The sequence below is a fragment of the Panthera leo genome, chromosome B1 (genome assembly GCF_018350215.1).
Source record: "Panthera leo isolate Ple1 chromosome B1, P.leo_Ple1_pat1.1, whole genome shotgun sequence".
Taxonomy (NCBI): domain Eukaryota; kingdom Metazoa; phylum Chordata; class Mammalia; order Carnivora; family Felidae; genus Panthera; species Panthera leo.
The window spans coordinates 73,247,332-73,264,397 of record NC_056682.1 but is presented as its reverse complement, the minus strand read 5'-3'; the positions used below and the strand labels follow the sequence as shown (position 1 = coordinate 73,264,397).

Genomic DNA, 17,066 nt, shown 5'->3' with positions numbered 1-17,066 from the left:
AATCTTTGAAGGATTCTCGGGCTCACCAGAGAGAAGGATATAACATTACATGTAAGCACCACATAACACCACTATATATCTGAAACAGTAGCTGTACAAAACAGAATTATTTTCACCATGTTTCCAAACTGCTCCAATGACAGTTAAAGCTAAACATGACTATGAACAAATGGAAGAGAGACTTCTGACATCCATTCTTAACTTTTATAGTAGAAATATTTATATAAAAAAATCTTCATTTAAAAATATATTGCTAAATTACTCTATGAAATTTGTTATTAGCTAATAACATAATTTTATCTATGCAAACTTCTAAAAGTGACTCTGAATGGATAAATTATTTCGCACCAAAAGTTATTGTATCTCAAAGAAAATAAAATGAAGGAATTTCTACAAATATTAATCTTCAGAATTTAATGTGTATACCTATACCATGTTATAAGACAGAGCATTGAAAAAAAACTCATTGTATTTATAAAGAAGGCTAAGGAAATATATCTTAAGTGGCAGTCAACCATATACTTATTGCTTTTATCAATCCTGGCCCTCTATCAAGAACATGCATTCTGGTTCATTTAATCAGGAATAGTTTTCTTATTTGGTACAGTTATGACAAATTTCATTCTTAACTTCTCATTAGATTTCCAAAAGACACCACATTAAAATTCAAATTATGGCAAAACTCTGTAAGTGTAGCATATGGGGAAAGTAGAGAAATACATCTACAGAAAATCACTTCATTTTAAAATTGAAGTTTATCCTCCCCAGTTTCTCCTTTCCATTATTTTTATGTTCTATACTCATTCCTTATTCAGTCTTTACTAATTTATTTTAGATATAGCAGTATAACCAGCAGTAATGTGACCAGACTGCACTATACTTATTTCCATATATTTTCATACATTTTGGCAGTCAGTCAAATTCATTGTGTCCTTTGGAGATCTGATCATAGAGAAAACTAATGACCGAATATACACGAGTTATATATACAAACTTGAGTCCTGAGAGCAAAACATAAAGGTTAAAAGAGGGGGTAACTTCTCATTAAGGCTGAATGAAATTCAAGAAATTTAAATGAGGAGGTTCTGAAATCCCTCACTACGTTGTAGCCAATCTTAAGAAGCTAGCCTAAGAATGTCTTGTTCAACCATTCATGACCATTGGTGAGCGAGTGTTGGGCATCACAATCATGTTATATTTGAACTTCATCTTCTGCTTTAAGTTCACGGCACGTACCACTTAGATGTGTTCCTAATGATTCCCCATCTGAAAACAGTGGGGTCCTGGCAGGGGTCTGTGTGGTCAGCAGGAAAAGAGATGGTGAAAAGCTAGGGGTCGAGGCTTCCGGCAGAGAACTGAGATGGTAGGGAAGGGGGGAGTGTGGGTATTTCTGGAGCACTTGACCTGGGGTTCTGGCTGGCATTCTTGGTGGAACTGCTTTAATCCCAGGCTGGGCTACTGCTGTTATCAAAGGTGGTGGAATAACTAAAGATTTCTCTTTTGGAATGCCCGGTGTATGTAAGTGTTCATCCTTTAGTTTTGCAATATCGTTAAATACTGAGGCAAGAGGTTGGAACTTGGGTTCCCAACTGAGGAGATTATCCCAGTGGTAGCTGCCTCTCACATCATGATCAGAGGTTCTCTGGGTGGAAAGAGCTGCACACCTTGCTTCCTGATCATCTGAAATAAAGACGAAATCTCTCCTGACATCAGCCAGGATGTTCTCTTTTATCTCTCTCTTCTTTAGTGTCTGGGGTAACCCATTATTTTGAGCATAGGTTGTACCACAGCCTTCTTTATCTTCCTCAAATGTATGGCTGGTTTCTGCTGTTTCAGCAGTGACCACCACATCAGTTTCTCCAGACAAGCAGGAGAGCTGATCTGAGTCCCTCGGGATTCCAGAGTCTGGGACCCTGGATTCCCGATCACTCAGAGCTGAGCCAGAGTCCTTTCTGTAAGGATGCTCATTTATCCTCTGGATTTCCTTATCTTCTGCACTTTCTCCTTCCACAGAACAGTGGCCGCTGGAGTTTGAGTGCCTGTACAGATTCACAATGTCTTTCTCCATGATACTTATTAAACTCAACCACTCAGGCATGGCGTCCACAGGCACCGCCTCATTACGGCACTCATTAGCTTTTTGGAAGGGCTTGAGCATGCTGCTATCTGTGGTCAGTCTCAAATTGATATCTGAGGATGATGATGTTTTCTTTTCTTCATAATTGTGTGTTGTGTCTTTTTGTTTATGTCTTAAAATCAATACAATTAGTATGAAGATGAGTATCAGAAACACCAAAAAGGAGACTGTGACGCTGATGGAAAAGCTGCTACCTGATATTGCTGAGTGTTGTCCTTCTGAGAAAGAAGACACATTTACAAAAACAGCACAAAATGTAAACTTGGAGTCCGGTTTGGGGCTATGAGCGATTATTTTCATTTCAATGGTGTCTTGTTCACGGACTTGACTTCTTATCAGGGGAAGTGCTCTAGTCAAATAAATATTTCCATTAGTTTTATTTACTAAAAAGAAAGGAGATGGAGTTTCCAAAGAGTAAAGAATAACTCCATCAATACCAGCATCTGCATCTGATGCTTCCACTTTGCCAATCAACTGTCTTATTTTATTCTTTTCTGGAAGGTTGAAAAAATACTGATCTTGAGTAAAAATGGGTTCAAACTCATCTATCCCTTCAATATCCACCCAAACCATTAAAGAGGCTGCTGAGTCCCCTTTGTCTTTTGCCTGAACTGTGAGGCAGTATTTATTGTCATTTTCATAGTCAAGGACTTGCTTAGTGTGAATATCCCCTGTTAAAGGGTCAATGAGGAAGGGATGATGATCACGAGGCATCCCGTGAGTGGTAGAACAGGGCGATAAAATAGAATAGGTCAATTCTCCATAAGGACCTGCATCAAAATCCAAAGCGTTTACGGAACATACAGTGGAGAAAACAGGGACATTTTCAGGAACAACACAATTTAAGTTTGAGAACATAAACTGAGGTGCATGGTCATTATCATCCAGGACATTGATAAACACAACCGCAAAAGAAAAATGCTTCCTTTCTTCATCTGAAGCTTGAATAGTTAAGGTGAATTTTGTCGTTTCTTCATAATCCAAAGGTTTAATCAAATAAAGAACTCCAGTTTTTTCTTCCAAGTGAAAATGCCCCCTCTCATTTCCAGAGATGATGTGGTAAATGATTTCTGCATGTGGACCCACATCACAGTCGTTTGCAGAGACCACAGTGATGTGACTCCCTAGAGGGGTACTTTCCTTGACATGGGCATGATATTTCAGACTGCTGAATTTAGGTGGATTATCATTGACATCAAGTACTTCTATTGATACAATGGCTGTAGAGCTCAATGGAGGGCAGCCATGGTCAGATGCCACAATGACAAGGTTATGACTGGCAGCTACTTCTCTGTCCAGGCTACGAAGCAACACCAGGTAACCAGCTTGCTTATAAGGATCTTCTGAATGAATGAAACTAGTTTCTACATGGAAATTATTCTGTGAATTACCACTGATGATCGAATAATCAACGTATGTGTTTTCACGGGTCCAGTCACGGTCCATGGTTGAAAATGTGAGAAGCGTGCCTCCAATTTGAGCATCTTCACTCAAGCTAAGATTATAATATTCTACTGCAAACTCAGGGGCATAATTGTTCGTATCTTGTATTTCTATTTCTACTAAGGTAAGAGCGCTCAGGTCAGGAATGCCACCATCACTGGCTTCAACGAGAAACTGAATTGTTGATATTTTATCCAGAGGTAATACAGGATTGATAGTAAATATTGTGCCTGAAAAATAAGACATAGCATTTCAATGCTGTGAAATTAAATTTTCATGATCCACTTGTCAGCAAATATTTATCAAATATTTACTAATGTGTTGTTTTTACTTGCTAAGTTTTGTTATTTAAGTTACAACCAAGAGTAACTCCAAAGAGAAATTTTAAATTATTGTATTTAGACTTTTGTAACACTTGAGATCCAGAAGTAATACTCCTGGCAGTCACTCTATTAAATATATGTGCTGTTTGAAGATGACTTTGCTACAAATGTCTCTTAATTTTATTTTTGTAAAATAAACTGTTCCATTACTATTTCTTTTTTTTTTTTTTTAAATTTTTTTTTTCAATGTTTTTTATTTATTTTTGGGACAGAGAGAGACAGAGCATGAACGGGGGAGGGGCAGAGAGAGAGGGAGACACAGAATCGGAAACAGGCTCCAGGCTCCGAGCCATCAGCCCAGAGCCCGACGCGGGGCTCGAACTCACGGACCGCGAGATCGTGACCTGGCTGAAGTCGGAGGCTTAACCGACTGCGCCACCCAGGCGCCCCTCCATTACTATTTCTTAAGAAAATGTATTCTTATTTGAAAAGCATATACTCCATTCTACTACCCATAGACACATGCATAGATATTCTAGAATAAAGCTATTTATTCTGGAAATACTGGGTGACGTTCAGTCTAGTCAAATGAAGGTAATATATATGATAATGCAGATTTTCAACTATTGCTTAATTATAAAGGTGTCTTTCCTAAACCCTTTTTGTTAATTTGGTAAGTGGTTTTTCCTCTTACTGATGAAATATATTTAACAAATTTTGTTGTTTTTAATATAGAAATATGTAATTAGGGTCCCACCATGAACTAACTTGATCTGATAACATTTAATGTTTTAAAAACCTCCTAATCAATATCGTAATTGCAAAGTATTGATAACACATGTCAAGGAAGAATGTTGCCAGGATGGAGTGCTCAGAGGGACCACCTTATACACTGTGACGGGCTGTGGCCAGGACAGCAGCTGATGTCACCTGAGCACTGTGCATCCCCCAAAAAAGAGAGAGAAGAAAAGATCTTAGAGCCAAATATCTGACATGTTTACATCCATACAGCAGCATTCACCCACAGCCTGCATGGCAACATGACCTACTTGTTGCAACCCTCCATGGGCCGTATACTGGTCTTTGGTGATTAAATTCTTCTTTAGGGTGAGCCTAAATGTCCATCAACTGATGAATGGATAAAGAAATTGTGGTTTATATACACAATGGAATACTACGTGGCAATGAGAAAGAATGAAATATGGCCTTTTGTAGCAATGTGGATGGAACTAGAGAGTGTGATGCTAAGTGAAATAAGCCATACAGAGAAAGACAGATACCATATGGTTTCACTCTTATGTGGATCCTGAGAAACCTAACAGAAACCCATGGGGGAGGGGAAGGAAAAAAAAAAAAAAAAAGAGGTTAGAGTGGGAGAGAGCCAAAGCATAAGAGACTGTTAAAAACTGAGAACAAACTGAGGGTTGATGGGGGGTGGGAGGGAGGGCAGGGTGGGAGGGAGGGCAGGGTGGGTGATGGGTATTGAGGAGGGCACCTTTTGGGATGAGCACTGGGTGTTGTATGGAAACCAATTTGACAATAAATTTCATATATTAAAAAAAAAATTCTTCTTTAGGGCAATCCTGAGGTTGTTTATTGAGATATAGTTAACATATGACATCATGTTATTTTCAGATGTAAAACTAAGGATTCTATACCTGTGTATATTGCAAAGTGATCCCCACAATAAGTCTAGTTACCATCTGTCATCCTCAGGTTAATTTTTTATTATTAAAAAAATGTTTTTAGTGCTTATTCATTTTTGAGAGACAGAGAGACACAGAGCATGAGTGGGGGGAGGGGCAGAGAGACAGGGAGACACAGAATCGGAAGCAGGCTCCAGGCTCTGAGCTGTCAGCACAGAGCCCGACGCGGGGCTCGAACTCAGAAACTGCGAGATCGTGACCTGAGCTGAAGTTGGACACTTAACCGACTGAGTCACCCAGGAACCCCCTGAGGTTAGTTTTTAAATCAGCTCTCACTTATGAAATAATGCAATGGTGGGTAGAGATGGGGAACACATAGTGTGACATGTCCCAGGACCTGTTCTTTTCTGGAGTGTGCTCTGCTAGGGACCTTGTTTTCCTAATGATAATATCATATCAAATTTAGTTTTTGATTTCTACTCATTGCTATGTTTCCTCTATACAATTCTTAACTGTTCTAATCTGAAATCACTTGCCTCAATGCATTTCATGACCACAAGTGACTTGCTCTCTGATAAAAAGACAAAGAGCCTTGGAAGGCATCAAATAAACCAGAAAAAATACCACAATAATTTTTCTCAGTAGAGATGAGCAAATCATTTCCCTTTTTCAATTTTTTGTCCTTATTGAATGTATTATGCTATTACTGAACTTTTTGTACTTGGCTTGGAAAAAAAGCTTCCACACTCTTGTAACACGAAGTCCTCAGTACTAAATGAATCCCTTCGACTGCATTCTGTTGCTTGTTGAGGCCTGGGATAATTACCCAAACTGTCCTTAGTTGGACTGATCAACTGGGTGTTTACTACATTGGGGTCTCTGAAATCCTGCACATTTGCCAGCATGTAATCAATTCCTTTTGCCTTCCAGCCATTGAGATGTTGGAGAAGAGAAATAACACCAGGGTTTGCTACCACAGCATTTGATGTGCAGAGAAATAAGAAGGGTGGCATCTATAATACCGGGGGGGGGGGGGTGAGGTGGAAGCGTTTTAGGAGCATTTGGAAAAGATTACTGCAGCCTTCCACCCTGTAACTCGAACCTACGAACACTAAAGCCACTATGAATAACTCACCATTCATTGGATCAATTGAAAATTCCTTTGACGAAGAAAGGATCCTGTAAGAAATGTTCTCATTGCTTTCTATGTCTGTGGCTCCCACAGTCAGCACCGAGTACCCTACAGGCACCGATTCGGGAACAGTGGCCTGAAGGAAAAAAGACAGAAATGAGCCCTGTGCTTCCAGGCAGAGATATTTTCAGGAACAAGGCCAGAAAGTAAAAATCACTGTATTCATTTTGCTTATGGAAAATACACACATTAATTTATAGAGTTGACATATTAAGAACATTATTTTGTAGACCTAGAATTCAGAAAAACAAAATGAAAAAAAGTTTTCATTTACTTTTGAGTTTTATTATGACAAAAATTCCATCTAAATTATTTCTGCATGGTAGAGGATAGTTAGCAAATTCACTATTATAGTATTACATTATGTACATTGTATAATTTAGCAAGCCTTCACAGAAAATCATTACTTAGGTTAGTTTCCTTTCTGTGTTTATGCTTCAACCATGCATTTGCTACATTCAGAAGTCCTGACGCCCATTTCCAAGTATTTAGCTGAATGCTATTATTGTCCTTACTTCTATAAACATACACTGAGCTCTGCAGCAAATCAAATTTCCACTTTACAGTTTTGTTCATGACTTATCTCTGCAAAATGTTCATCATTATATTCCAAAACTATCTCTAGGAAAGAAAGGGTTTTCCCAAGTTAACTGCTGAGAATCTAAACTGCCTTATTGTCTGGTAGCTTTACAAATATTAGGTCAGTTCTGATTGTTATGGCCAACTGGACTCCAATCTCTACAAATGAAAACAATGGCAATATACATACATAAGAAACTGAATTGAATGAGCTACTTAATTCCATATGTACTTACCATAGCCTCCATGATATTGAATATAAAACCCTCAGCGTCAAGTAAGGCTCTAAACACCATGAATACCGTCTGCCTAAATCCATTTATCAACAATGGTAGGCTTACATTATTCCCCATTCTTTCCAGTCTGGCTGTGGTTTCAGCATATCTTTGAGCTCTTTACCTGGTAAGAATCTTGAGAAAATACTGGTGGATTATCGTTGACATCCAACACACGGACCATGAGTGTTCCCTCTGTGTGATGCACAGTATCAGAAATTTGGATGAGCAGCTCATATTCAGTAGCTTCTTCAAAATCCAATGTTTTCACTAGCATCACCGCTCCAGTGTTCCGATCAATGGCAAACTTGGTTCCAGGATTACTCTCTTTGGCGAAATTGAAGATGAAAGCTGGATTCAAATCCACATCATGAACGGATATCTGAGTCACAATCACACCAGGCAAAGAATCTGGAATAGTCATGACCAATGTCAGCCTCCATTAAAATGCATCCTTTGAAATACTTTTCTTTAATAGTTCAATCCAAACATTTTAACTTTAAGTCCAACATGAGTTGCTGTTTCTTGGCATGATTTCTCATACGAAGCTCATTATGAGCCGAACAAAAACTCTGAAGAATTTATGAGCCCAATAAAGTGAAAATTTACCACTGAGTAGGGAATTGAGGAGGTAGAGCATATTCGATTCTTATATTGCATTTTTTGTCGTATGCGTGCAACACAATTCCAGGACCAAGAAACATTCTCAGCCACTTATTTGTATACATAGTTTCTGTATTAAAATCATATAAACATAGGGGATATGGGTGGGAAGAAGGTTATTACTCAAAACATTAATACAAAGCATACAGTTTTGAAAAGTAAGCAAGATTTAAGTGAAAATATTTGTATACGAAAGTTAGAAATATAGTTCCTTGTATTTATTTTGTAAAATTATTTCCTTTGGGGTGGCACATACACTGCTTCCTTCTCTTAAAATCTGACTCCCCAAATTATCCAGACTGTTGAAAGACAAAGTATACATTGTGCTAGTGATAAAAGCAAATCTCTAATATTCTTCACCAAAACAAAAATCACAAAAGAGATGGCATGCTAAGTGCCTAACACACTATATGTTCTTTAGTCTAAACTGTCACAAAAGGGACCTCATTTTTTAAAATATTTACTTATTTTTGGGAAAGCACAAGTGGAGGAGGCACAGAGAGAGAGGGGTTCAGAGGATCTGAAGCGGGCTCTGTGCTGACAGCAGTAAACTCACTAACTGCGAGATCATGACCTGACCAAAGTCAGACGCTCAACTGACTGAGCCACCCATGTGTTCCAAGGGACCTCATTTTTAAGCTTACAAGTATGGTGCAGGTAGAAAGGAGAGGGCAACATACTCAGAACAGTTCTCCTGTCTATGAGACTCATTGTAATTTTCATATTTTAGGCTTGAACATTCTGGTTGTGCATCAACCATCCCTTACCCTATTCAGTACATTTTGATTTATGCCATCTGTTCTCGTGATGTATTTACAATGGGTACATTGCTGCATTTTGATGCTAATGCATGTGCTTAAGAATAGGACCTTCGGTAAAAGCAAATGAAAATATATCAAATGGATGAGAGGCAGAACTGGAAAACTTTTTATTTGTAGAACACTTTAGAGTATTTTTAGGTATCTCCACACATCTACAAACAGATCCCTCTGTGCGCGGTAATTTGTCTGGAAAGTGAGCATACTAAAAGGTTTGAAACATCTTAGGAGTGAGTTGGATATTAAGAGTAAAAGGACAGTGACAAGAGAGGGGTGAGCGCTTTTTGTAATTTCAATGATAAAAGAGTTGGGTTGGATTTACCAGTACAGCCCTTGACCATGGACAAATTTGGGACTGCAGACTACGGAGTCATATAACCCAGAGACCCAAACAATTAAGATTAATTAGCACATCATGTAAAATTTAATAGTTTCTCCCTCCACCATGAATGTGGGTAAAGTCTTTCTGTAAATGCTTAAGTTTAGTTTACACTAGAGGGAAGCAATGGCTTTGTGTGGTGAGTACCCCTTCACTTACTACTTGCCATAAATATACTGCAAAGACTGACAAAATTATCTAAGGACATCGCTCCTTCTCAGGGGATCATCACAGTCGGCTAAGTAGGCTTCTCCATAGAGGAGATTTCATTTTTGAGAACTATCGGCACACAAAAAAGAAGCTGTGTGGAATGACACTTTGAGCCTTGGTAATTGGCCTCCTGATGACTTAAATGCAAATCCCAGCTTTGACATTCAACTTCTCTGACATTTGATATTTGAACTTTTGACCATCCATTTTCTGTTCTGTAAAATGAAGACAGAAGCAGTCTGTGTTCCATGGCTGTTGAGGATTAGTACTTATCTTTGATATAATGCCTGGCTGAGAAAATGGTAGATGATATTACACAAGTTAAAACCATGATTCCAAACTGCCACACTTACTTTCTGCAATTTCCACTGCTCCAGAGGGGAGAAAAGCCGGGGCATTGTCATTTGTATCAGTCACCTGTATCTTGATCACACTTGTACCAGAAAGGCTGGGCATCCCCTTATCTGTGGCTTGCACAATCAAGCTGGTTTGGAAAAGAATCAAGGAATGTAATCCGTTATCCAGAGAATGAGAAAAATAACAAATATCAAATATCCAGCTGACAACTTAAAAATGAGCTGACTAGCTACTTTTATAATTCTCCGCCTGCCTTTTTCTAAATGGTATCATTTAAGAAATTTATTTCATAAGAATGGTACCCTGAAATTTATTTACTTATTTTGGTTTTTTTAATGTTTATTTATTTTTGAAAGAGAAAGAGAGACAGAGTGTGTGTGGGGTAGAGGCAGAGAGAGAGAGGGAGACACAGAATCTGAAGCAGGTTCCAGGCTCCGAGCTGTCAGCACAGAGCCCAATGTGGGGCTCAAACCCATGAACTGTGAAATCACGACCTGAGCCGAAGTCAGATGCTTAACCGATTGAGCCACCCAGGCACCCCTGAAATTTATTTATTTTTGATGCATTTAGAAAATAAAATCCAGCAAGCCACCAGGGGTCATGTGGCATTTAAAACAAAGGAACCATTTCTGGAGACAGACCGTAGAATTCAGTCCTTTCCTACCAAGAACAACCTAAAAAGTAAGAACACCGACACCTGTTCTTTGGATAAGTAGACTGCCTCCACCTTATCATGAATGGCCTGGATATTACTACATATTTCCACTTTACTGTACCAACAAAAGACAGAGCCACTAAGTGAGTGTTTTGTATTGATATGTTTTTAGATACAAATTCCAAATCAATAGAAACTATAGAATTGAGAGAGGACACTGCATGATTAACACATTTACAAAAATGGATGATTGGCCAGAATTATGGAGTCAGGTGAAAAATTTCATGATTGACAAGAATTTGCATGTAGTGATTTCATCACTCTTGGATGACGGTACAACTGTCTCCAGAAACTAAATTAGAAACCTTATTAGTGTCTTCAACTTCTCCATTTCTATTACCACCTTTCCAACACCCAACTAATTATGAATCTTATGGATTTTACCTCCTGAATAGCACTTGGATCAGTGTCCCCAACCGTTGCACTCTTGCCTTCAGAAGCTCCGGTAGGCTGATCAAACATCCTGCTTTGCCCGGGACTGAAGGGTTTCCTGAGACATGGGACTTTCAGGTTTTTTTTTTTAAAACCAGGAGAGTCCTGGGCAAACCAGAACAATTTGATCTCTGTAGCCTCATTCCCTCATAATCTTTACCTGGAACGTTCTATCTTCACTATATCCTTTCTCAACTGGATGACTTGTTTGTTCACCAAAATCCCTACTGAAAGTCTCATCTGCTCCTCTTGATCTCCCCCACTGCAACTCAACTGCTCCATCTAAAAACCTGAATTGAAAAGCTGACCTCCCTATAAAAAACGTTTCCTTGGCTCTCCATGTCTACGAGGTAATCCAGGCCTCAAGCACGTACACACGACCTCCTATGACTTGGCTTCTGCCTGGAATCCCTATCCTCATCCTACCCTCTTGATCTTCTGAAGTTCACATCTCTCTGAGAAGCTTTCACTGACCTCTGGTCTGATTTGGATGCTCCTTTCTCTATCCCACAGCCCCCTGTACATTCCTCTGACACAGCGACTGTCACCCTTTGTTCTTAATGATTTATTATCTGTCCCTCCCGTAAGTTTCTTGAAGACAAGTAAGCTATCTTATTCGATTTTTAAAACTATACGTTGAGTGCTGGTTTCTCAAGATTGTCTAAGATTGTGAATGTATCGTATGACAGAGCCAGGATTCAAGCCCAGATCCTGGTTGACTAGAAAGCCTGTGCTCTACCATGTGAGCTCCACGACATATTTTCAACATGCCTGTCTTACTTTCTGTGTATATATCATGCCCTAATATATAATCGTTAGCTTTTCACTCCGCTCTAAACACTATGAATTCCAGGAGGGTAGCCGAGTAATGAGCTAAGCTGTCGATCAGAAGACAATCTTTAGTTTCGAGCGGTATTAGTCTTAGCCAGCGGTTGATGCTACCCTTTAAGAAACTGAGTCTTCGAGGTTGACACATTTCTACTTTCTTTTCCCTTAGCTTATCTGTTAAAATGTTCTACCTTTCCAACCTAACATTTAAAAACGGTGTAACCGAAACATCAACTCTTTCTTGGTTTAAATCCCATTTAATGGCAAGTAACCACTGGAACTACTGTTTGTGAAGCATGGGGCCTGCCTTCTACACTATCAGAGCTGGGACATCAGTAAAACAACGACTTGAATTTCACACTTCTGGAGCTGCAGAATCATTCCACGTGGAAAGTTTAGTTTTGTGAGCATGGACGTAAGTCAGGTACATATGGAACGATTTTACTAAAAATAAACAAATCATAATGTTCTCTGCCTCTGCTGTCTGCCCCTCCCCAATGTCACGCTAAAAGCTCAGCCAAGACATCAAAGTTATGGCTCTGTCAATTCCACGATAGCTGTAACCACCCTTATTTTTATGTTACAGTTTCAGGGGTTCTATATAATGCCTATGTCAACTTAAATGAGAATCTTTGATATGGTAGAAAGTACACCATTCAGTTTCAAAATAAAAGGATGAGTAAAAAGTTCCTCAATGGCTTGAAGGACAGATGAAAAATTATGAAGGCAGATCCACCGAAATTGTACACATAACTTCTGAGAGACCTCAAGGTTTCTATGATGGCTCCTTGGCAGTCTTTGTAAAACTATCGGTTGTAGCAAGTCCAACTGGCTCCAGGTTTCAGAACTGCTGCCCTGATTAGCACATCAGCAGAGATTATAAATGAAACAGAACAGATTTAGGACCAGCCTATTCTAATTCAGAGCATATTTCTCTTAATCTATCAACCACAGGAAGCTTCTTTTATCATGTTAAATGTTAGAAGGGACCTTGACCAGGCGGTATCCTTTCTGATTCCCATAATGAATACTGAAGGTGGTAGATGATTTTTCAAAACTCCCTCTCAACAGTATCTTAAATGTCTACCAAGAATTCCATGTTCTTCTGAAACTCTAAGAAAAACAAAAGCTTATCAGCCAACATCAGAAACACCTGTGAAAAGAGCTATCTATGCCTTCTAGTTATATCTACACAGGTGTTATGTCTTCTTCCTCCTGAGATTCTATGAAAATGATAGCAGAAGGACTTAAAGTATATGTCCATAAGATTAAAAGAAAATGGGAGAAGATATTGGCGGGTACAGGTGGTGAGAAGTTTCAACAAGTTTCTGGAAAATGCAAGCAGATTTGGGAGTGGTTACAATAGGTGGGTAAAAGGAAACCACAGATTAAAATATATTTGGAAGAAGATAAGGAGGAGTAGGGAACAGATTCGCCCCCAAGTAACCAATGAGAGGCATAAGACACGATAAAGGGTACAGTGAGACACTGAGCTAAAAATAGCTTGCAGATTATTTTAAATTCAACATAAAGAACCTAAAGAATCAAATCCCCTTGCCCACTGTTCTTCACTCTCAGGCAAAAGAAGGCCTGATTTTCATACTCAGTAAGTAATACTGAGGGACTGTCCTTGTAGAAATGAAAGCCCCTCCCAAAGAAAAAGGAACTCTCTAGATTATGTCATTCTGCATAGTAGTCAACTTCCTCTCTAGTTTATCTGAAAGTGAAGTGTGCTGATCAGTAAGCTCTGGCCGCCCACTCACGGATTCTAATGACTATGCCATTGCCTCACTCAGAACCATGCATGGTTAGTTACTTACAGCAAGTCTTCAGTATGAAAAGAGAGTGCAAAACAGACAAGGAGAAGAAATAAACCCAAAGGAAACAGATATCTTGAAAGGACAAAAGAAAATATGAAAACAATTCTAATTAATGTCCTTGAAGAGATAGCTGAAGATAATGCATGTATGAAACAAGAACAAAATGCTATGGAAAAGCAGAAAGATCAAGAAAGAGCTTTTGGGATTGAGGTAAGATGGCGGGCTCGCCGTGAGCGGCTGTCAGGGATGAAAATAGGTGTGCCGACAAGCAGATTTTAAAAGCAGTTACTCTTCAGATCATCTTCTTTCATACCACCTGATAAGCAGCTTGATTCACCATGGCATTAGCAGCCATAAAATGGGTGATATCAAAACAGAACTATCTGGAAACACTTATTTCCAATTCAAAACGGAGCTTTATATTGTGTTTGTCATAAATCTACATAGTGTCCTCTTCCAGATAACTATAATTGCAAAGTAGAGCTTGCTTTGACATCTGATGGCAGGACGACAGTGTGCTACCACCTTGTGTGGATATTCCATATGAGCATACAAAAGTATCACAGACATCACAGGAAACTGGATCCTCCAAAAGACAGATGATATTGAGGTTTTCAGGAATCAAAAAGATGTTGTCTTGTACCTCATTTAACATTTGAGAAAATGCAATTGAGTATATTCACTGTTAGAGCAAAACAATAATAAGATTTTTTTTTACATATTAAAAAATAGATTCTGGAAATAAGAAATATAATACGTATACATAATATCTCCTTAAACTCCTTAAAGCAAGGAATAGTTTTTAGCTGATTCTAATCCAAACACATTTTGAATCCTTCTTCTTTACATAATCCGACCTCTCCCTGTGGTTTCTAGGAACGATCTTTTCCAGGTTCTGTTCCTTTTATTCCCTGAATCTATTCTGTTGGCTATTTGTCTGCCTCATCCTCAAGTAGTGATAATCCCCCAAATTCTCATTCCCTGGATGAATCTGAAATCTCAATCTTGGATGAAGACCTCTTTCCGGAGCTCCAGATCAGTATTTTAATTGCCTTAGGAGTGTCTTTACTTTTGATCTTGTACTAGTCCTTCAAACTCAAAATGCCCTGAAAAATATCCCAATCCCAATTCCTGCCTTTCCTATGAAGAAATTTCAGAATCACTTTCTATCTCATATCTTGTTGAATAAATTCAACTGTTGACCCTGTTTCCACGGATTCCATATCTGAATCACTTAGCAAGTATGCGCCCTCCTTCTATCCCTGCTGCTTCATCCTGGTAACAACAGATCCTTCACAGCCACTGTCTAGCCTAACTAATCTGTCTGATGCTGGTTCTCTATCTTGTGATGCATCCATTACCAGATGTGTTTTAAAAATAAAGATCTGAGGGGCGCCTGGGTGGCTCAGTCAATTAAGCATCTGACTCTTGGTTTCAATTCAGGTCATGATTTCCTGGCTTTGTGGGTCTGAGCCCTGCATCCGGTTCTATACTGCCAATGTGGAGCTTGCCTGGGATTCTCTCTTCCTCTCTCTGCCCCTCCCCCATGCATGCTGTTCCTGTCTCTCTCAAAATAAATAAATAAACTTAAAAAAAATAAAGATCTGAACATGCACTCAATTGCTTTTAGATAGACTATAGAATCAAGTAAAATTTCCATTATATGTAGTATAAAGTCCCTCAAAACTTGACTGCAACCTACCAGCCTCTTTTTTTGTTTGTTTTATTTTTCAGGTCATGGTGAGCTTGTATAACATAAAAATGTGATTTACATATATTGTGAAATTATTATCACAATAACTTAGTTGCCATCCATCATTTCATACAGACACAAAAAATGGAGAAAAACTATGTCAACCATGTTGCATATCACATCCACAATTAAGAGTACCTATTTCCCTTGTAACTGAAACTTTGTACCTTTGACTACCTTTCTCCTTTTCCTCTGTGTCATCAGCCTCTTTTTCATTACCCCACACACAGGTGCTTCTCAGGTGCATGCACCCCTTGTTACTGCCAAACATACCAAACACTTTTGCATATCCATGAATTTCTGGCTTTTTTCCCAAAATGTCTTTTATTCCTTTTTCATGGGGAATCAACAAAATGGGGTTGCCATTCCAGCGCTGCTGTTTATGAGTCATGTATCTTGGAAAAGATAATTCACATTGCAGTCCACTTCCTACCTTGTGTACATAACTGCTTTGCACTATTTCTCTCCAGGTTGTAATGAGCCCTCTGTGGAGAGTATGAGTTTAGTGTTGCTCTTTGACCTTGAATATTTATGCTACAGAAATTGGAGTTTTAAACCTTTAACTCATATTTGCCTAAAGTTTTTTTTTCCTTTTCTGTTTTGGATTTCATAAATATACAAGTATGGACTTTACAGATTCATTCACATGGTAGAGTAGGAAGCCTACAATGACCACTCACATGGGCAAAAATCCCATCCATTCTACCATTTACACGCTGCATATTTTTTGGCAAAAACCTTTACCTCTCTGAACTTCAATTTCCTCTTTCTGTAAATCTTAATCTGTTATGAAAACTTGACATATAAAGCAGCTCCATAAATGGCAACTATTGTGATTATTTTTTAAGCTTATTTTAAGAGAGAGACAGAGACAGAGAGAGAGAATGAGCAGGGGAGAGGCAAAGACAGAGGGAGTGAGAGAATCCCAAGCAGGCTTCATGTCATCAGTGCAGAGCTCACAAACTGTGAAATCATGACCTGAACCAAAATTGAGCCGGACATTTAACTGACTGGGCCACCCAGGCACACCTGTAAATATTGTGATTATTAATATGCCTTCCGTCATGGGTTATAATGGCACTTGATTCCCTAAAAACAAGAACTCTTTCACACATCTTTACATCCCTGGCCTCACGCTTGGTAAATAGTTTTTAAAAATCAGAAATATCAGTCAGATAGAACCTAAGGGCTATTTTATAATTTGTCATCACCTCTCCACTGAATTTTCTTATATGTGGCTTAATATGAGATCTAAAAATCATTTAATTTTTATTTAATGCATTTATATTGAGTATAATCATAACTGATTTTCCCTTCATTTTATATTGTAAAACAGAGGGTTAGAATTGGGAATGTTTTCTTCAATCTGACAAAATAGCAATACTTCAAAAGGAAAGTCAAAAGGCTAAATGGCACCATTTCCAAATCATCCACTAATGATGTAGGAGGCTAGGGGAAAATCATCCCGCATTTCCCACCACTTTAAATATCAGCGA

The 17,066-nt window shown here is 38.6% G+C and overlaps 1 protein-coding gene across 1 annotated transcript in view; it reads right to left on the bottom strand.

The window, feature by feature from the left end:
• Positions 1 to 1,132: 1,132 nt before the first annotated feature.
• The window catches only part of DCHS2 (dachsous cadherin-related 2), a 242,346-nt gene continuing 226,412 nt past the window's right edge, over positions 1,133 to 17,066 (bottom strand). The window contains exons 17-20 of the mRNA XM_042935252.1: positions 10,019 to 10,149; positions 7,720 to 8,006; positions 6,685 to 6,817; positions 1,133 to 3,810 (exon numbers count right to left, since the gene is read on the bottom strand). Of these exons, the coding sequence (XP_042791186.1) occupies positions 1,193 to 3,810; positions 6,685 to 6,817; positions 7,720 to 8,006; positions 10,019 to 10,149 (3,169 nt within the window). The 3' untranslated portion in view covers positions 1,133 to 1,192. The remainder of the gene's footprint in view (positions 3,811 to 6,684; positions 6,818 to 7,719; positions 8,007 to 10,018; positions 10,150 to 17,066) is intronic.